The sequence below is a fragment of the Brachypodium distachyon genome, chromosome 3 (genome assembly GCF_000005505.3).
Source record: "Brachypodium distachyon strain Bd21 chromosome 3, Brachypodium_distachyon_v3.0, whole genome shotgun sequence".
NCBI classification, from domain to species: domain Eukaryota; kingdom Viridiplantae; phylum Streptophyta; class Magnoliopsida; order Poales; family Poaceae; genus Brachypodium; species Brachypodium distachyon.
The window spans coordinates 41,091,833-41,111,359 of NC_016133.3; the positions used below are offsets into that span (position 1 = coordinate 41,091,833).

The 19,527-nt window shown below is 45.1% G+C and overlaps 2 protein-coding genes, 1 long non-coding RNA gene and 1 pseudogene across 4 annotated transcripts; 2 read left to right on the top strand and 2 right to left on the bottom strand.

Annotated features, from left to right (window-relative positions):
- The first annotated feature begins 1,894 nt into the window (after window positions 1-1,894).
- LOC100844588 lies at window positions 1,895-2,815 on the top strand (annotated as a pseudogene).
- A 706-nt stretch (window positions 2,816-3,521) lies between these two features.
- LOC112271823 lies at window positions 3,522-5,670 on the bottom strand. Its single transcript, XR_002965295.1, has 2 exons — window positions 5,482-5,670; window positions 3,522-5,346 (listed from the first exon to the last, which is right to left on the bottom strand). It is a non-coding gene; the product is annotated as an uncharacterized LOC112271823 (long non-coding RNA).
- Window positions 5,671-11,489: 5,819 nt separating this feature from the next.
- Window positions 11,490-13,551, top strand: LOC100844897 (transcription factor bHLH49). Of its 2 annotated transcripts, none has more exons than XM_024461526.1 (7): window positions 11,490-11,921; window positions 12,028-12,240; window positions 12,337-12,402; window positions 12,515-12,583; window positions 12,740-12,851; window positions 12,944-13,117; window positions 13,213-13,551. In XM_024461526.1, exons 1-7 carry the CDS (start codon window positions 11,640-11,642, stop codon window positions 13,278-13,280), a joined length of 984 nt encoding a protein of 327 aa, XP_024317294.1. In that variant the 5' UTR covers window positions 11,490-11,639; the 3' UTR covers window positions 13,281-13,551. The 2 variants fall into 2 exon arrangements, with proteins under 2 accessions (XP_024317294.1, XP_014756140.1); XM_014900654.2 differs by having other exon boundaries at window positions 11,495-11,921; window positions 12,780-12,851.
- A 431-nt stretch (window positions 13,552-13,982) lies between these two features.
- On the bottom strand, window positions 13,983-18,967 carry LOC100825024 (heat shock protein 90-5, chloroplastic). The gene is made up of 19 exons (XM_003574628.4): window positions 18,640-18,967; window positions 18,153-18,226; window positions 17,921-18,046; window positions 17,745-17,838; window positions 17,538-17,621; window positions 17,294-17,437; window positions 17,097-17,213; window positions 16,940-16,984; window positions 16,772-16,852; window positions 16,365-16,469; window positions 16,142-16,282; window positions 15,926-16,018; window positions 15,751-15,828; window positions 15,421-15,675; window positions 15,232-15,334; window positions 14,975-15,146; window positions 14,788-14,893; window positions 14,607-14,696; window positions 13,983-14,515 (listed from the first exon to the last, which is right to left on the bottom strand). The coding sequence occupies exons 1-19, from the start codon at window positions 18,886-18,888 to the stop codon at window positions 14,321-14,323; spliced, it is 2,352 nt and encodes a 783-aa protein (XP_003574676.1). The 5' UTR covers window positions 18,889-18,967; the 3' UTR covers window positions 13,983-14,320.
- Between the last annotated feature and the right edge of the window lie 560 nt (window positions 18,968-19,527).

Consider the following 19,527-nt stretch of genomic DNA (forward strand, 5'->3'; position numbering starts at 1 on the left):
TGGGACAAATGCTTTTTTTTTAGAAAACACAGTACGGACGCAAGCACTCACACACATGCATGTACACTCATCCCTATGAACGCGCACACGTACACGTTACTACCTTCGAGAGACTGGGCCGCCGGCAGATCATCTTGAGATTGACGAAGTCACCACAGGCGCCTCGTAGTTGACGGATACGTCACTCCCATTGAAAGTACAACCCGGTTAAACCCTGCAATAAATTCAAGTAAATGCGAGCACACATGTCAAGTCTGAGACTTGAACCTGGTTGGGCTGGTTCCACCACAAGGGACAAATGCTTTTAGACCAGTGTGGCATTTAAATCCTACTATTCCGCAGTTGCCAGGGACATAGCAAAACTCCAGATTTATTTCTATGGAATTAATTAGATCTGTAGTAATCAATTCGAATGGAAGTGATAATCCCAACTCTGATTAGAAAAGCTCTAAAAAGTTTTCTTTGAAGAATATGACCCTTTAGAGGGCCTGTTTACCATGGTGGAAATTTAAGAAGTGTAGAAATTTAGGTTCTTATTGACGTTTGCCTTTCGTTCTCATTACTTGATGTGCTTTGGTGGTAGGTAGACTGGCAAGCAATTGTCCAACAGTGTGACCTTTTTGACTTACAATTCAGTACATATATAGTACGTTCTCGATGCAAGATTAGCTAGAGGCTGATCGAAGAACGGAAATGTGCCTAGCTAGCTAGCTACTCATGTTGGTTCTTTGATCTAATGAACGGGGCTAGTTTTTTTTTAATAGCAGCCTTGCTAGCTAGCTGATCTGCTTCCAACTAACGTTAGTGTCTTTGATCTGAGTAGGTGGCGCGGTCGGTCCGTTCGCCCTCACGATATCAACTTTTAAATTAATTGTTGTATAATGACTGCAATAACTCCCCGCAAAAAAAATTGACTGCAATAACTGTTTATCCAAAAACATTGTTCATGCATCGTTTAATGATAATACTCCATCCTTTTCACAAATGTTGGCGTATTTGGTTTCGTTAAGACAAACTTTTAATCAAGAATTAGATTATTTATATGTAACCTATATGCGAAACCATGATTATTAGTAAGAACTTTTATGTATGAAAAAACGAATATTAATTGAGTTAGGATTGGTCAAAGTCTTGTCTTAACGAAACCAAATACGCCAACCTTTGTGAAAATGATGTAGTATGATGTACATCACATTTTAATTATCCATCAGTATCACTAGTATACCCAGCCGTTTGACCCTCAAACATGGCACCCACCAGGTTTGGGCACGGGAAGTGGAGCACGAGTTGATTCGCAACAAACTTAAATGTCTGAATGAAAAATGACGAATGGCTATCTTTGATCTAATCCTGTCTCTTTTCCATCCAACGGCCCACGTGTGGATCGGGCGGACTGGGTGCACCTGATACGTTCTCTAGTCTTAAGGTACCAACCAGTGAGGTACGAAACACTATAGTGTATGAATATATCGTAGGGTGTGGATATATCTTAGTCGCCTGATTTTTAAGAAAAATGCTTAAATCTCAGTTGACACATCAAAACCGTTGGATTAACAGGCGAGCGTCATCTTTACTCTCTCCTCTCCTACTCAGTGTCCTTGGATTAAGATCTATCAGCCAAGCACATCGACTTATCTCTAACTAAAAATCAGGCGACTTCTCAATAGCAAACCCGTATTTCATATCACTGTCCACCACCTATTATTCTGAAATTATTTTAAATTCAAAATTAATTTGATTTTTTTTCATTCAGTAAAAAATGTCAAGGCCGACTTTGCAGTTAGCACGGCAGATTCCAGGCTCCAGTCACTCTGGCAGTGCATGCCAAGCGGCTTGCAGGCACCATGTCGGTATGGAGCTAGGCCCTTGGCCGCATGCTATTTAAGGACGACATCATATCAACACACGACACATGCAATTGCCAGTTAACTGATTAGCTAAAGCAATCAGAGCTCGATCGACAAGGCATGGCTCTCGGCCGTCTGATCATCACCTTACTCGCAGCTCTAGTACCTCCGCTACTACTGCTCATGGCGGCGGCGGCCGTCGACACGCACCGCCTGCACCTGTACATGCACGACTCCACCACGGGTCCCAACCCCAGCGCCATGGCCGTCCTCAACGGCACGGGCCCGGCGGCCCAGGGCTCCCGAGGGGCCGGGCGGTTCGGGAGGACGGTGGTGATGGACGACCCGCTCACCGAGGGCCCTGGGCCGGCGTCCACGGCCCTGGGCCGCGCGCAGGGGTTCTACGTGGCGGCAACCATGGCCTCGGCGACGGCGGCCCGGCGATGATGTTGTCCATGAACCTGGTGCTCACCGCTGGGATTTACAACGGGAGCACGCTGGCCGTTATGGGCCGGAACGCCGTCCTGGCGCCTGTTAGGGAGCTCTCTGTTGTGGGCGGCGCGGGCCGGTTCAGGATGGCCACGGGGTACGTGCTGGTGAAGACGGGGAGCTGGGCACCTGCCGGCGGCGACGCTGTCCTCCAGCTCGACGTCTTCGTCTACGCTTGAGAGACCGGCCGGCCAGAAATGATGCCAGATCGGCTTATATATCGGTCGTTCCGGCGCAAATAAGACGCCACCAGAGCGTCTCCTGCGTGCTTGCTAGCTTGCCGTGTGTACGTGTGCGTCCAGAGTAATTTGTCTGTCAGTGGCTGCCGTACGTACGCGACATGATCTGATTCGTGGGATGGAGCGAGTCTCTTCTGGATCATGGCGCGTATATTGTTTGGGCACTTTATTAGTAATTGTTGTTTGTCAATATATAAGGAACTAGCAGATGTGCCCGCGCGTTCTTACGGGTCAACAAAATCACAAACTATTTATTTTTATTTTCTATATAATCAATTCATAGCGCCGTCGAGGTCAGCATGCAGGTGTGGTGGCGTCGGTTGTAAGACGGAGTAAGAAAAATCGTGAAAAAAACTGGATGAAAAGAAAATAACGGGCCGTGGCATATTTGTTGTAATTTTAACGAAGTTAACCTACAGTGGCGACCGTATTGGTTGTAATTTTAATAACGAAGTTAACGTACGGTGGCGACCGTACCGTCACCACCAACTCCAATTTAATATATAGAGAAAGAAGTATATATATATACCTCGAAAAATGCATTGTCTCCACTGGCGGCGGTGCACCGGCGACCGCTCGATACACTGTCTACGCGGGTATAGCACATTAGCACTGCCTACGGGGTGCAAAATGCACTGCCTGCGGGGGAGGATGAGAAAATGGTTGGTTTGAGACGGGGAACAGTGTGTTGCCGGGGAAGAGCTTTTTTTTTTGCTAGGGAAGCCTGGGTTTTTTTTCCCGCGGGGGCATCGGGAACCAAGCGAGCGATCGTCGGGAGCAGATGACGTATGAGGTGCAGACACAAAGTGTAAATTAAGAGATACTCTCTCTGTTTCTAAATTCTTGTCGTTGTTTTAGTTCAAATCTGTACTAAAACAACGACAAGAATTTAGGAACGGAGGGAATAGTATAAAGATTATATGATTAAAACAAAAGTTCGTCGGTCTGAAAATATAATTGCGAACATAATATAGACACAAAAAAATTACAAAAATAATAGATTAACAATAGTCAACAAACTGATATTAAACACCATATTACTTAACACCTCTAAAGACAACGACAGATACTAAAATTGTAGCCATCACCACAAAAAATGCCAGAATGAAACGGCTAAACAACGAGTTGTTTCTCTCCCAAATTGAAATAACAATAAGATACAATACAATTCCGATTAGCTTTTTACATACTAAGATAAATTATATTCAATGTGAGTAATTAAAATTGGTATGTGTATTTGTATATATGTATATATTATATTAGATTATTAGCACATGAGTGTATATATACAATCAGAAAACATGAATACATTTTGAAACACCAATCCCTCCGTCCCATATTAAGTGATTCAAATTTGTCTAAATATGGATGAATCTATATACTAAAATACGTCTAATTAAATACATGTAATACTTAGGCACTTAATATGGGACGTGGAGGGAGTATTTATATTTCATAAAAACTAGGTTCAACCATTACCTGTACCAAAATGTAGCACTAAATTCCTTACTAAAGAAACAAAATGAAGTAAATGTACATGAAGAAATAATTTATAATTATTTAAAGTAAAGATTTTACATGTATGGTGTTTACTTTAATTTAGAGGTTATGATGAACAAACATGTAAGATTCATGTCTCACAATTAATTTATGTATTTCTTGTAAACTTTCTCAACATGATAATCATAATTATTTTACCAACATAATTGTCATTGAAGGCGACGTATTAAGTGAAAATCTCTATTCGGTGCAAACATGAAAACTTCCAATCATATCCATTAGACCATAAATAAACGGATGAGGTAAAACTTTCACTTAAATGCATTTTATGAAAATCCCTTAGAGAATCCTAACTCGTGGGTTTTTCATAAAATGTCTAAGTGGTTATAGGTTCCCCTTTTCATCTAAACCGTATATTTGAGATCTAATGGCTGCGACGGGAAGTTTTCAAGTTTGCACTAAATAGAGGTTTTCATCTAATACGTCGTCGTGCTTGAAGTATAAGAAGTTATTTTACAGATTGGATTCAGTAAGATGTTAAATCCAAAAAACAGATTATGAATTTTTATGAAAAAAAGTTTAGAAGATAACATTTAAATCTATTACTCCCTCCGTCCAACAAAAGATGTTTCAAGTTTATCAATATTTGGATGTATCTAGACATGACTTTGTGTATAGATGCATTCAAATTTAGTCAAAGTTGAGACATCCTTTGTTGGACTGAGGGGGTAAAAATAATCAAAAAAATGGTTGTATTACCGCTTACCCGTGTATCGGTGGCAGCAACGATATTGATTTCATCATGCTTGGCCCGGTGTGCACTCAGTGATCCTTGCTATAAACAAAATCCACAATAATTATAATGCTAAATGATTTGAAGTAGTCTTTTAGAAATTCATAAAATCTGAATTAATAATCACAACTCAGCAAAAAATCAATTGAAATTTGTGTACGTCCGTTGCTTTCGATCCTAATCCTTGAAAAGCCATTAGCCATGGCTTGAAGTCCAGCCGCCACGCCACCTGAGGCGGCAGCAGAAGCGTACATATCAGCCTCACTACGTGTCATGGTGGTAAGCTGACCGCTTACTGCCCTGTTAACGCCAAGCCTTGTGCCATCAGCCATAGCATTCGCTACAACCTCAGCACCGAGCACATCTTCGTAATGATGGAGAGCGAGGATAAGCCTCTTCGCCCTATCGGCAGCGTCGTCCGCCATGACGGCAACCGAGACATGCTCGTGCTCCGGTGCCATTATCCGAAAGATAGATACTGCAATGCAATAGGATAAAACCAACTGTTTATTTCAGGTTTATGTTATAGCAGATCTAGATGTACAATCTAGAAACTGAAATTCTAAAAGTAAAGGAGATTTAAACCAGTTGCTGGATGAAAACAAGCTCATACCTTCAAACACAATGGCCGGCGCTTGCAGAAGGGTTGGATAGAATTATCGTGGAAAAGATGATAACAGAGGACGTGAGAGGCGGAAGGGGCTAAAAGGGGGTTGTGTGGGGGAGGAAGGGACCAGCGCGTGGGTTGAGACTTAAATCAACCTTGGGTTGAGAGTTGGATCGGTAGTACAATCAGGACTCCGGTTTTGTTTTTGCTTCGGGCTGCACGGGCGGATGACTCGGTTACGAATCGTAGAAAATTAAGGAGATGAAAAGGGAGGAATTACTTCCTCGAAAATAAAAGGGCGGAATTGGTTAGTGGGACAGACCGGACGGTATTTTGGCCACCTCTGTCGCAAATGGGCTTCTCGCCGGCCCACCTTCTATAGCGGCTTTTGGTGAAGTGCCTGTCTCCTTCAGCTGCTGGCGGCACTGGGTCGTTAACAATTCCCCACTCCTTGTCTCCTTGATTCTTGAGCGTCGTGAGCGGCACGATGCTTATGCGATTATGTGATCTGGAGGTTCTTGGAACGAATGAAGTCAAGACGGCGAATGCGGCAGAGGAGAGACGCCGAGCCAAGAGACCAGCCCGGCGGCGACCAGGCAATAGAAAGGGAAGAAGGAAAGGGTAGGTCATATACGCGCCCTTGTCAGAAGCCCGCAAGGCTGCAGCGGGCAGGTGCTGGTGCCGACAATATTGCTAGAATCACCGAAGATTGCGAAATTGGTTTCTTGTGGTGGAATCAGTCCATGAGTGTTGTATTTTTCTGGATTTATTTTAGTGTTTAACCGGCGTTGTGTTTTTAGTGAGAGTGACGTACCCGTCAACTACGAGACTTCTATGCTGACTTCGTCAATATTAGGGCTAGTTTTTTTCGGCTTCCTGGACCGGCTTCTCTGAGAAGCTGCCCTCACTCAGTTTCATGGAGAAGCCGCCACCTAAATTTGATTAGGCTGCCAAACTAATTTGGTCTAAAGTACTTTGGAGGTCTAACTAAATCTGTGATGCGGCTTCTCCAGGAAGCTAGGTGAGAGCAGTTTATAGGAGAAGCCGGTCCTAGAAGCCGAAAAAAATGCAGCCTTAAAATGATCTGCTGGCGGCCCAGTCTCTCGAAAGTCCTCATAGGGATTGTTGAGATATGTGTCGAATATGTGTACGAGTAGGGCTACAATAATTAGCGGAGGGTTAGGTGTTGGAGTCGAACACGTGTAACCCGGGCCTAATATATAAAGGCACCGCGGGGTGGCACAAAGAGACTGTGACAACATAATAGCAACAGGCTCGCAGGGGGAGCCGGTGGCTTTGTGCCGGCACCAGGGTGGCCGATGTTGCGGTATTATGGGGGAAGGAGAGCCCATAGTCATGCCCCAGGGATGTAGACTTCGGCCGAACCTCGTTAGCAAATATCGTGCCTCGGTGTCATCCTTGATCGTGCATCCGCCGGATTTCGTAACAAGTGTTATCAGAGTAAGGTGGAGGGGATGCGGAAGATCTTGTGGGAGGTGTGAGGATCATGCTCGATAGGCGCCGCTGAACATCCAATGCGGTGCAAGGTGGAGCATGGCGGCAATCGAATTTGCGATCGGTGGAGTCAGACACTTCATGCAGGCGGCCTGAACCGTTCGATGGGCTGCAGTTGGCAAGGATCGACCAGGCGTGGTGACCGGGCCGACAAAGTGGCCGAGAAGACGTCGCGGATCGGACGACGATTTCGGCTCGCGATCAGACCGGTGACTAGACGCAGGGACGACCGGATAGATCGGTCAGGACGCATCGCGATATAACGGACGATGCAGGTGGACAAGGTGTAACACGAATTTGTGCATATAATTTGCAAAGGGTGCCACTCTAAACAGGTGACAGGGTTAACTCGTCGGAAAGATGTATCGCAAGGCTGTGGCAGATGGATTGAAATACGAGTCAGGAGTCCTGTTTACGTGTCAGGAAAAAAAAGAGACAGCAGGCGCAGCGCACGGAAAAAATCGTGGGGCAGCAGGAGTCTTCGACTTCCAATTAAATAAAATTAATAGAAAAGAAGGGGCAGCATGCAGCATCACGTGGTCAAGCAGAAGATAAAGAGCTGGGCTCTAGTCAGATTCGACCAAGGAGCTTTAGGCAGCAGGCGGTGCAGCGCGTACCGGGCTGTTTTTCAGCGGCAGGACAGGAGCAGGTCGGATCCAGGCGCTGCGTTGCATGCAGTGTTGGGCTCGGTTTCGAGGATTTGGCAGTCCAGAGCTGGCACGGTAGCGGCGGACTTCGCATCGCAGGGAGGCCGAGCAGGTTTCGGTGCGGCGGCGCGGGCAGGCCGAGCAGGGCACGAAGAAAAAAGGACAGGACGACTCGGAGAGGAAATCCACGGAGCTGCTAAGCAAGCCTTGGGCAAAGCAAGGTAGAAACCTTGGGAAAGCCAGGGGCAAACCAGACAATTAGAGATTAGGTCATTGTTGCAGATTGAATTTTTTGAGCGCAGATGTTTTGCGAGATCGCATACGGAGGCGAAGAGACCTCATGAGTTTCTTTGAAGAGCAGACTAGTGATGGTTTGTCAAGAGTTTTGACAGGACGTTGGGTGCGTGCAGCATGGCTTCAAGTGACGAGAGACAGCGCACGTATAAGGCTAGGAGTAGCCTGAAACGTGTCGTGATGATCGTGTATCTACAAGGTGTCGAGCAATACACTTGATGTTGGGATGGCACGACGCAAGGTGGAGCACGGTTGCAATCGGACAAGTTCGGCTGGGGTCAGACAACAGTCTGACAGATCGACGGGGATGTCGGTCGGAATAGAAGAGGACAGAAGATCGGTGACAACGACATAGGAGTGTGAGAGCTGATGGTGTCCGAATTCTGTGGCGTGGCAACACGTGGCGCAGTGGGGCCTGAGATGGCGTGGGTATGCTACCCAGTAGATCTTGGCCAAGATTGCAGATGCTCGACGCGGTGATAGTGGCGAGGTGTGCGATAAGCACGGGACACAGCAACAGACCAGAGCATATGCGTCAGACAGTGGTTTGACATGTGTGCAGGGGTGCTGAAGCAGTGTTGGCGAGTACCAGGTTCAAATTGGTGACTGGGTCTATCAGGACGGTCTGAAGTGATGGACAAGAGTCGGCCATGGAGAATCTGAGAAAGTGTTTTTTTTGAAAGTCTGGATTGTCAAAGGCCCAGAGAGCACATGGCCGTATATTCTGTGATGTTCGATGCACATGGCAAAGTGCAGGCGATGGGATGCAGTAGGAGGTGGAGTGCTATAGCCGTGGGACACGTAGAAGACTATCCGAAAAGGATGAGACAACTATGAAATTGACTCAAGGTGACTCAAGGGTGACAGCGAAATTCCTTCAAGTTTCATGCGGGCAGTCAACAATAGCGAGGATGATGAGTTCAGGTAACTCTTATGTGTATCTAATATGTGAGTTGTTCACTTTCACATAGATCAAGGAAGAGACTACCAGGGTGACGATACATCGGTGTTGTCGGATATGGTGACTTTATGATCGGTGTGTGATGGCGTTGAACGGATACTCTGGAAAGTTAGGAACACAAGGAAAGAGTTTGGAGAACTTATTTTTTGCGGCAGCATTGATTGTTAATGAATAAGAGGAGGGACTACAGTTGCAAGTGGAGTCATGTGATGTCAAGGAAGTAACAGTGGAGCTCATGATTGATGTTTCAAGTCCAAGGTACACGGAGGATCGTGCATGACGGCTTCAAGATGGCGAGGGAAATATTCGCCAAGGTGGAGTTTGTTGAGATATGCGTCGAATATGTGTACGAGTAGGGTTACAATTGGACTTAGAATTAGCGGAGGGTTAGGTGTTAGAGTCGAACACGTGTAACCCGAGCCTAATATATAAAGGCAGAGGAAATTACACTGCGGGTTCATGAACTTGGCAACGATGTTCAGTTTCATTCATTAACTTGAAAACTTCTCAACTGACTCACTAAACTTGACAGCTTTGCTCATTTTAGTCCAAATGGCCAGATTCGGGCGAAATTCGGTCATGATGGCATGTGACGTGGATCTGACCGTTCGAGTAGCCACCGCTGAACCTATCGACAGAGCCATTCGCGTGGACGCCACGTGTGCCGGCCCGAAGTGGGTTCACCGGCAAGGGCAGTGTCTCCCCATTCTGGAGATTCGAGAGGGTTAAACAGAAAAGGTTCATAACCAGAAAATTGAGAAAAAAAAAACCTCACACGCCGGCCATGTTCACGACACATGCCAGCTTGGCCATTTGGACTAAAATAAACAAAACTGCCAAGTTTAGTGAGTCATCTAAACAGCTTTCAAATTAATGGATGAAATTAAACATCGCTGCCAAATTCATGGACCCGTAGTGTAATTTCCTCATAAAGGCACCGCGGAGTAGCTTAAAAAGACTATGACAACATAATAGCAATAGACTCGCAGGGGGAGCCGGCGGCTTTGTGCCGGCGCCCAGGGTGGCCGGTGTTGCGGTATTATGGGGGGAGGAGCGTCCATTGTCATGCCCCGGGGATGTAGACTTCAGTCGAATCTCGTTAACAAATATCGTGCCTCGGTGTCATCCTTGATCGTGCTCCGCCGGATTTCGTAACAGGAATAGGGTTTGCGTGCGTGCGTTCATAGAGGTGAGGATACGTGCGTGTGTGTGAATGATTGCGTTTGTACTATGTTTTCTAAAAAGAAAAAATTACCGATGATTGTATTCCTTCCGTTCCGAATTAACTAACGTGGATGTGAGGGAGGGAGTAGTCAGATTTGGAGTCCAAGACAACGAGAGTCCGAGAGGCAATGCAAGCTTGAAGCCTTGAATTGACTGGGTGTATCGCATAAGCTTCCTCTAGCATTTTGTGTTTTGTTGGGTGACATACTGATGTGGCGTGTTAGAGCCAGTGCCCAATGCCACGTCCAGAGATGGACCTAGAAGAAAATTCAAGAGTCGGTCATGATTCCTCTGAAAGCTTGCTGGTGATCTACAGAGTAGTAACTAGCTAGCTTGCCCAGATCATGGTCAAGGTCCAAGTTCTTGCTAGGGCCTTGAAGGAGTACTTAGAAGTGCCATCTTTTCACCTCTCAGCTCGCGTCCAACCGGTCAGCTTCGTTGCGACGTTGCCGTCCTCCATCAGTTCCTTTCCCCCCTTTTGTAGCCCGGCAGTTTGTAGCAGGTTGCCGCTAAGGGAAGTCAAGCCGGGCGCCACAGGGAAAAGAAGGAACAACGTACAAAACCGAAAGGTGGAGCTGCTCCAAGCAAAGAGGGGGTCGGGAGATCTCGCAAAAAGAGAGGGAAAACCGGAAAAAGGGCGATGATTTGCATTGCAGTACGATAAATAGCTTGCTGGTCACTTCTCTCCAATTTATCATCACCTGTACTACTACTAGCATACTGTTCCAGGAGCAGTGGGAATTTTAATTTTACGCCCAAAAGGCACTGCTGGGTGTTTGCTTCTGAACCAGAAGATTTGCTGGGCTGCCCAACTGGTTTGAAAGGTTGTTGCAGCAAATGGCAAAGTTTGGGATGGTTACAGTAAAACGATCCTGTAAAAAAGACAGCGTGCTTGGAGCGAATAAAAGAAGTGCATGGGTTGGTTTTGGTGGTCTGCTTTGCTTTACTAATCAAAAGATTAGATTCGGGGCGTCACAGACCCCGAGGCTAATGATAGTTTAGTTTAGTGTAGAGCAAAAGGTAGGGGAAGGGCAACAGCATCTCAGCTGGTAACCTTAAACTAGCAGGAAAAGAAAATCCCATGCAGAACTGACGCTTCAGAAACTTTTGCAATGCAGAATTGCAACAAAGAAAATACCTCTTAAGTATTTAATGCTAGTAATAATAATAACGGTCAAATAATGATGAGAGGGGCAAGGGACAGGATTTACAGCGATGCATGAGAAAGGCAGCAGCAGACTAAACAATGGCTGTTGCAAGTTGGCACCTGTCAGAGAACCCAGGATGCCAATGCACATCGCCTTGAGCTTTACCAGTAGTAATTAGCACGCAAACGAAAGCAGAGGGAGGTTAAAACAGCATGATTAAAGGCAGAGAGACTCGACTCGAAAACAAACAGAGCCTCCTCCGGTCCTCCCTGCCCTGCCCTGCCTCGGGCTGTAAATAAATACCCAAGCTCTCCTACAACATCCATTTGATCTCCCCTTGGCTCTCGTCTTCTTCGTCTTGGAAGAGAGAGCAGGATGATGGATGGTGCCAATGGCGATGGGGTCGGAGTGGAGAGATCATACGCTTCTTCTGGTCACAGCGTGCTGCCCATAGCGTGGCAGAGCTTCACGGCCAGCTCCCATGCCGCGCCGGCGCGGCGCGACATGGATTCCTTCGCGTGGGCTTCGGTCTCCAGGCGCACGGCCGCAGGCGGGAGCCTCTTCCCGCCGGAGCACGGGCTCCAGGCGTCACAGGCGGCGGCCGGATACGAGCATTTCCCGGCGGACTCCAAGAAGAAGAGGAGGAGATCAGACGAGGTGCTCGCTCGCTTACTTCCTGTACATAAGTTTCTCTCGTGGTTGGTTCTTGAAGCGCCTTGAGATGCGATTATGATTTATGTGTTCTTGACGTTGTGGTTTGAAGGTCTCTGGAACGGATCATGCCAAGACGTCGAATGGGGCAGAGGAGACTGAGAGAGGCAAGGACGCCAAGGGCGAAGAAGAGGCCGGTCCGGCGGCAGCGGCGGCGACCGGCCAGTCGAAAGGGAAGGGAGCCGGCGAGCGACAGAAGGAAGGGTACGTCCATGTCAGGGCCAGGAGCGAGCAGGCGACCAACAGCCACAGCATTGCAGAGAAGGTACACCAGCTACCTTGAAACACTACACATTTTCTTCAGATTTCAGGGCTTGTTTGGAACAGACACGAGGCTGAAATCTGCAAATGTTGTGAGCAGTTGAGGAGGGAGAAGATCAGCGAGAGGATGAAGCTTCTGCAGGACCTTGTTCCCGGATGCAGCAAGGTGAGTCTTCTAGCACAAGAAAAGCTTTAGCATTTCAGATTCTTGTATGTGAGCTTCTGCAATGAGAACGACTGACGATGAGGCTGTGTTTCCCTGAACTGAATTTGATCAGGTCACCGGGAAGGCTGTGATGCTCGACGAGATCATCAACTACGTCCAGTCCCTGCAAAGGCAGGTGGAGGTACGTACGAATGAACATCTTTTATAGTGAATGCCTGACGGTTTTTGCCCGGTTTTCCGTTAATTAACTGGGCAACTCTCTTCTGCTTAATCAATAGATTGAGTCCTTTGGACTCCGGTTCGAAAAAAAATAGTGAATGCCTGGGAAATTCATCAGCAAATAAAGCACGGAATCATCCTTCTCCAATGCTTCGCAGTTTCTATCGATGAAGCTCTCCACGGTCAACCCGAGGCTCGGCGTCGACATAGAATTGCTTCTTGCCAAGGATGTATGCAACCATTTAAAGTTGTTTCATCCCTTTCCTTTCGTCATCAGAGATGAACGGATTCCTTTAACCATGCCTATGCTTCTTGATGACAGATTCTTCCATTTTCGTGGGCTTCCTCAACTGGTCCCATGGGACTCTCATTCTCCCAGGAGATGATGCCCAAACCATCCCAACCAGGCATGCTCCAGGGAGATGTTCATGGCATGGCCAACCCAGATACGCTCAGAGCACTCATGCAGTCATTCTCCCAGGAGCCGGCATCCCAGGTTTGCACCAAATTGCACGACTGTAACTTATTACGCCAGTGGCCGTTCATCGGTAACTCGTTGATGGAGTTTGGAGTTTTCTGATCCTTAAACAGATGCATCTGGGTCGACCATTCCATGGCGCGGTGCAAATGGCATATCCTCCATTGGTGATAGGTTCTGAAGATATGAGCATCAGGACAGATCATGATGGGTTTCATATTTAAGTTGACGCGAATGCAGGAGCAGCACTGTCTAGTTTGATTGCCTAGTACATGAGATTCAATTGTTTTCAGAACTGAAATTTAGCAACAGGGGCAGCAATCCTAGCTGAGAGTAATCTGAATAGATATAGAATGCCAATTTGTCACCAAAATCTGAAAGGGGTGGGCAAAACGTTTTGTAAAGTGAGCAGTTGATTGAAACTTAAGGGGTTATCTAATTTCATTTGGTCCTATCTTACCTGCTTACGCAAGCAAGCTACTGCCAAGCTGAGAAGGCATAAAAGTTGACCTTTTTGTTTTCTACTGCCAAGTTGAGTATCATTTAAGGCGATGTCTATGTATATTCTATTATGGACCATATTTCAAACAGCCTACGTTCAATACACTTTTAACTCCGATAAACAGGCCGGCGGTTTAACTAAATTGCACAAGCAAATTTACATACCATATGGGTTAGCATTTCCGAGTCAGTGAAACTTAATTCATTAGGATGCTACCCATGGAACATCCAGATAATTCTGCCTAATGATTAATTAGAGTACACCAATGGAAGGTAGTCATCAAAATTAGTCCATTAGCAAACAGCCACTATGGAGAAACACTTCGGTTTCATCAGGCATTTTGGATCCCATTCTTACTGTACCATAAAATAATGCCACTTGTAAAGTCCAGAATACAAGCTGTACCATTCGATACCAGAAAAGATATTCAGTAATCAGTAGCAACTGTTGTAAAAAGAAAAACAAGAGTAACACCCACAGAAGTTCTTAGAGCAGCAGATGACGACTTTGTGGCAAAGTAATTATACTTCATGTTTTATTGATAAGACCACCCCTAAAATAATGGAAGTGGCCAGCGAGTCTACACCTACAAAATTTCCTGGCTCCTGGCAGCGACCCTGTAAAAATTTATGACCAAACCATGTTCTCTAGCCCATGATTTTATCTCCCATAATAACAAAATCTGAAGGTCTAACAAGGATGCCTGAGAGAGTAACTCACTAATCCCTCCATGGGTCACTCTCAGGCCTCACTTCAGAAGGCTCAATCACCTCAGTTACGGGGCCTTCGGATGAGTCAGCCTCTGTGGTCTCATTGGTTGTGTCAGCTTCAGTGTCAGACCTACCCCATCTCCCACCAAGAGCAATTGACATCATCTCGTAAATCTTGCCACCCAATTCAGCCGGACTTTCAGGCTGGACAAACCAGTAAAAAAACTCAAGAGATTAGGGTAAATTAATTTTTGGCAATGACGGTGAAACACAAGAATGTGCTCGATGTACTTACAGTATATCCACTGGAGATCAGAGCGGTCTCATATAGAAGTTCGACAGCCCTCTTGGCTTCAACACTTTCAGGCTCATTTTTGCAAGCAGCCTGCAATGGTTATTTGTATTCATGTTAGTTGTCAAACATATCAGCCTAGTACATTTTATTATTGATTAATGCTATGAGTAATTAATCTTACATTCAAATCCTTGACAATTGGATGTTGGGGATTAATTTCAAAAATCCTTCTTCCCCTCATGAACTCTAAGCTTGATGTGTCACCAAGTGTTTGTGCCTTCATAAGCCTGTAAATTTTGAAAAGCATGCATCAGGAAGTATAAGATTCTCCAACACAAGCATCCGTTCATACAAGGAATTAAACCTACCTTTCCATGTTGGCGGACCAACCAAACTTGCCAGATACAAGTACACATGGAGAAGAGCTGAGACGCTTTGATATTTGAACCTTTGCCACCTTGTCACCAAGTTGTTGTTTTACCCAGTCACACAGGAGAGTGTATTCCTGCTTGCTTTCTGTACTGTCCTCATCTTCATCATCTGCAAAAGTAAATATAGATAATATGATGCAAATAATAATTGAACAGTTTACAAGAAAATGAACAAATTTCAATAATTCCCTCACCCAATTCCAGGTCCTCTTTGCTTATATCAACAAACTTCTTCTCTTTGTAAGTCTGTAAGTTCTGAATGGCAACCTCATCAATTGGCTCAATAAGGTAAAGAACCTATGGACAAACAGCAACCATTAGTCAAAGCAAGGAAAGAAATGGCAGGCAGTTCATGTAACATCATTATTATTTCATGTGCATACTTCAATGTCTTTCTGGACCAGCTTTTCCAAGAACGGAGCAGTCTTTGCACTTTGGAGACTATCTGTAGCAATGTAATAGATTGCCTTTTGGTTCTCTGGCATGTTCTCTACATATTGATCAAGACTAATCATGTCTCCCTCATTTTTAGAAGAGGGGAAGCGTAGGAGTGGGGCAAGGCGCTTCTGATTTCCTGTGTCCTCAATGCAACCAAGCTTGATGAACTTTCCAAAGCTCTCCCAGAACTTCTTGTAGTCCTGCAGTATAAAGAACAGAGCTTCAGTACTGAGAGTATAGGAACGATCAGAAAAATGGAAAAGCTACTGTTTTACCTCCTTGTCCTCTTTTTCAGAAATCTCCTCAATCATATCAAATGTCTTCCTGACAAGTCTCTTGCGCATAATTCTTACCTGAATAAGGCAACAACATAAATTACCACCAACTAAAAAATAACCTTGAGAGTCTACAATTTGCAGGTATAAGAGCAGAGAAATTTCCATAGCTTACAATTCGACTTTCTTGAAGAATCTCCCGAGAAACATTGAGGGGAAGGTCATTTGAATCAACAACACCTTTCACAAAGCTCAAGTACCGGGGAAACTGCAAAATACATGCTTAACTAAGAAATCTAATCCACCTTAATCAACAAACAGTAAAAAACAAAGCCAAGACGATATATTGCATCTCCAAAAGTACTATGTTGAGTGTTGCAAGATCGTGTACCAGTTCACCATCAAAGTCATCGGAGATGAATACTCTTTTGACATATAACCGGATATTTTTGGTTTTGGGATTCATTATCTCCTCGTTACTCATCGGTGCCATTCCTGGAATGTAGATAACACTCCTAAATTCCACCTCGCCCTGTTAACACACAAGATCATATTATCCACAATATCCAATGTACACAGGAGTTAACAATGTGATGTTTAATGAATTCACATACCTCTGTTGTGAAGTGAGTGTAGGAAAGAGGATCTAGGAACTCATTGAACGCCTTCTTGTAGAACTCATTGTATTCGGCTTTCTCGATTTCCTTTGGATTTCTCATCTGCACGGAGGAAACTTAATTTAACTATTTGCTTTCTTACAAACACATAGCATCTAGCATGCATGTGGTTTTGGCAGAATTACATAAGTGCCACAGAATGTTTGCATCATCCTCATATGCCACTGATTGTCTCAAGAGCATGTGGGACTGAAACCACATCAGTGAAGGAGAGGGATCTCACAATTATTCCATGGCATATAAAACTTGCTTTGTGGAGAGATATCGAAGGAACCAAATAGGTACAGTTCATAGCATGCATGACAGAAGTTGCAATGACTAAACAACAATAATTGCAGAATTACCCATATGGGCTTTGTTTCATTAGCCAGTTCCCAGTCCCAGTATTTCTCAGTAATGGTCTTCTTCTTTTTCTCCTTTTCACCCTGTACATGGAAGTTGTAGCAGATGCAAAAAGTGAAGTCACTACAAACATAATGAGAACTAGAAGAAGTTCATTTAGGGTAACTAACCTCAGTTGCCTCTTCACCTTCTTTTGACTCTTCATCCTCTTCGACCTGTGAAGCAAGCTCAAATCAGTTAAAGAAATGAAAAGGTGACACATGGTGGTGGCACTAAGTAACTTGTATTATTGAAAGAATTGGTAAGAAGGCACCATCAAGAACCTACCTCAATAGTTCTTGATTTCTCCTGCCATGTATATATGGGGAATGACACAAACTGAGAGTAGTTCTTAACTAAGCCTTGAATCCTTGTAGGGTCAGCAAACTCGTACTTATCATCAGGCTGCATAAGTAGAAAGCATGTAAGATTTCTATTAAATTGAAAAAAAGGCCATCACTACATAACATATCAGGTGAACATACTCTTAAAAAGAGAGTAATCTGAGTTCCACGAGTAAGCATTTTCTCAGGATCAGTCTCTTCCTTGATGACGTAAGAGCTACTGTCAGCAGCAGCTTCCCATACATACTGTTTATCCGTTTTTGGGCTTTTTGTGGACACCACAACCTGCGACACACATTTGAAAACAATTCAGTTCGTGTTAAAACAGAGACATATGACAGCAATATATTTCACAAATATAGTGGTACAAAGAGATATTTCATACCTTCTCGGCTACAAGAAAAGCTGAATAAAATCCAACGCCAAACTGGCCAATTAGACTATTGTCAGCCCCAACCTCCTTGTTCTCCTGAACAAAGATTAATTTGACATTAGTAAAGAAACAATTAAATAATCATGCAAACAGTGCCATATTTCATACGCATTGCTAACAGATATATCCAAAATGGAAACCAAAGAAACAACACACCACCTTGAGAGCCTTCAAAAACTTTGAGGTACCACTCTGAGCAATTGTACCAAGGCAGTCCTTGAGCTCATCTTTCGTCATGCCAATGCCAGTATCACTGTAAGAATCATCAGCAAACACGGTTATGAACATATCTGCACAAAAAAAGACATGCACATCTACTGGAAACATAAACTTACGTCACAGTAATTGTTCCAGCTTCTGGGTCTGATTTAATCCTTATTTCCAACTCACCGCCATCAGCGAGTAAAGATGAATCAGTAACACCGAGAAACCGCAGCTTATCCAATGCATCACTCGCGTTACTAAAAAGAGCACCAGGTAAGTGGCAAAGCAGTCAAGACACCAAATCAACAAATTATAAATAGCAATTTAGGTCATCCAACTGTATATCTCGGCAAGGTTGCTAACCTTACAAGCTCCCTGAGAAACACTTCCTTGTGACTGTACAGACTATGGACGATCAAATCCATTAAGCGGCTCACCTACAGGGCACAAATAGGAACAAACATAGATTCACCGGCCAGCCCAAGAATTATTAAAAAAAAACATAACTTACTAGCTGACACACACAATCCCCTACATGTACATTAAAGCTAGACAATTAAGCTCTCCTTGCAGATTTGGCAATTATTAAGCAGAAAAACTGTAAATGGTCTTCTAACACTCAACATGAAATATCTCACAACTTCGGCAACAAAAATGTTTAACAAAATCGTCTGAATTAAAAACTAACCATAAATGAGGCAACCCTCTTTCCATTTATACAATTCTACACATAGTACATACTCACCCAAACTCCAATAAATATCATAATCCAGTACTTCAAAGGCTACACAAAAAGTAAACTATAAATGCTCCACCATAACCGATGAACCCTCGACCCGACACAACTCACCTCCGCCTGATACTCAAATTGCTCCTCAGCCGCCTCCTCCCCGGCGGGCTTCTCCGCCACGGCCGCATCGCACCTCACACGCAGCGGCCTCCCGCTACTCCTCCCCGCCTCCCACCTCACCCCTTTCGCGCGCCTCACCGCCCCGCTCACCCGCGGCGCGACAGAGGTCGCGCCCGGCGTCCTTGCCGCGCACGGCCGCAGCGCCGCCACCGACGACGCGCCCAAGCTCCTGCCAAGCGCCGGCTCCATGGGAGACACGCGGGGCGAGTGAGTGAGAGAGAGTCAGAGAGAGAGAGAGAGAGAGAGAGACGCCAGAAAGGATAAGGGGGGTTAGGGTTTTTGTAAGGAATAGAGGTGGGCGGACGGGTTTAGGAGGAAGGAGATGACGCACGCAACGGCGAAGTTTCCAGAATCCAGAGGCCTAGAAAGGACGGCTTTGTGGTGTGCTGGGTTGCTGGCCGTCCGATGGTTGGTTGGACGGTGGATATGAGGCAGGCTGAGCCGCTGCGGTGTGGGCCTTCCTGGGTGGACATGTCGTTCTATGGGCTTCAACGGATCTGTATGTCGTCCTTCGGAATGTCTTCATCTTCGATAGTGATAAGGCCCACGGAATTTGCAAGTTTTGAATTTCATTTAGAAAGGAAAAAAGTACTGCTCCATCTCATCCATATTACTTGTGAGTGACAAGTAATTTCAGCTGGATGGAGTACTATTTTACAAGTTTTGCATCTCCACTCTGTCACGTTACAGGAACTATTTTCTCTTCGCCTTAAAAAGGATTTTCAGCAGGATTGTCATCTTTCGAAATAAAATCTGCGCAGGTTACTTGATTTGTAGCATTGTAGGATTTGTTTTTCTCCTAGGGGCTATTTCTACATTTGTACTCTA

Coding starts and splice junctions, on each gene's coding strand:
- LOC100844897 (XM_014900654.2), top strand. CDS start 11,640: ATGATGGATGGTGCCAATGGCGATGGGGTCGGAGTGGAGAGATCATAC. Junction 11,922..12,027: donor AGAGGAGGAGATCAGACGAG/GTGCTCGCTCGC, acceptor TGTGGTTTGAAG/GTCTCTGGAACGGATCATGC. Junction 12,403..12,514: donor TTGTTCCCGGATGCAGCAAG/GTGAGTCTTCTA, acceptor GAATTTGATCAG/GTCACCGGGAAGGCTGTGAT.
- LOC100825024 (XM_003574628.4), bottom strand. CDS start 18,888: ATGGAGCCGGCGCTTGGCAGGAGCTTGGGCGCGTCGTCGGTGGCGGCG. Junction 17,839..17,920: donor GCTGGAACAATTACTGTGAC/GTAAGTTTATGT, acceptor TGATTCTTACAG/TGATACTGGCATTGGCATGA. Junction 15,335..15,420: donor TGGTCCAGAAAGACATTGAA/GTATGCACATGA, acceptor GTTTGTCCATAG/GTTCTTTACCTTATTGAGCC.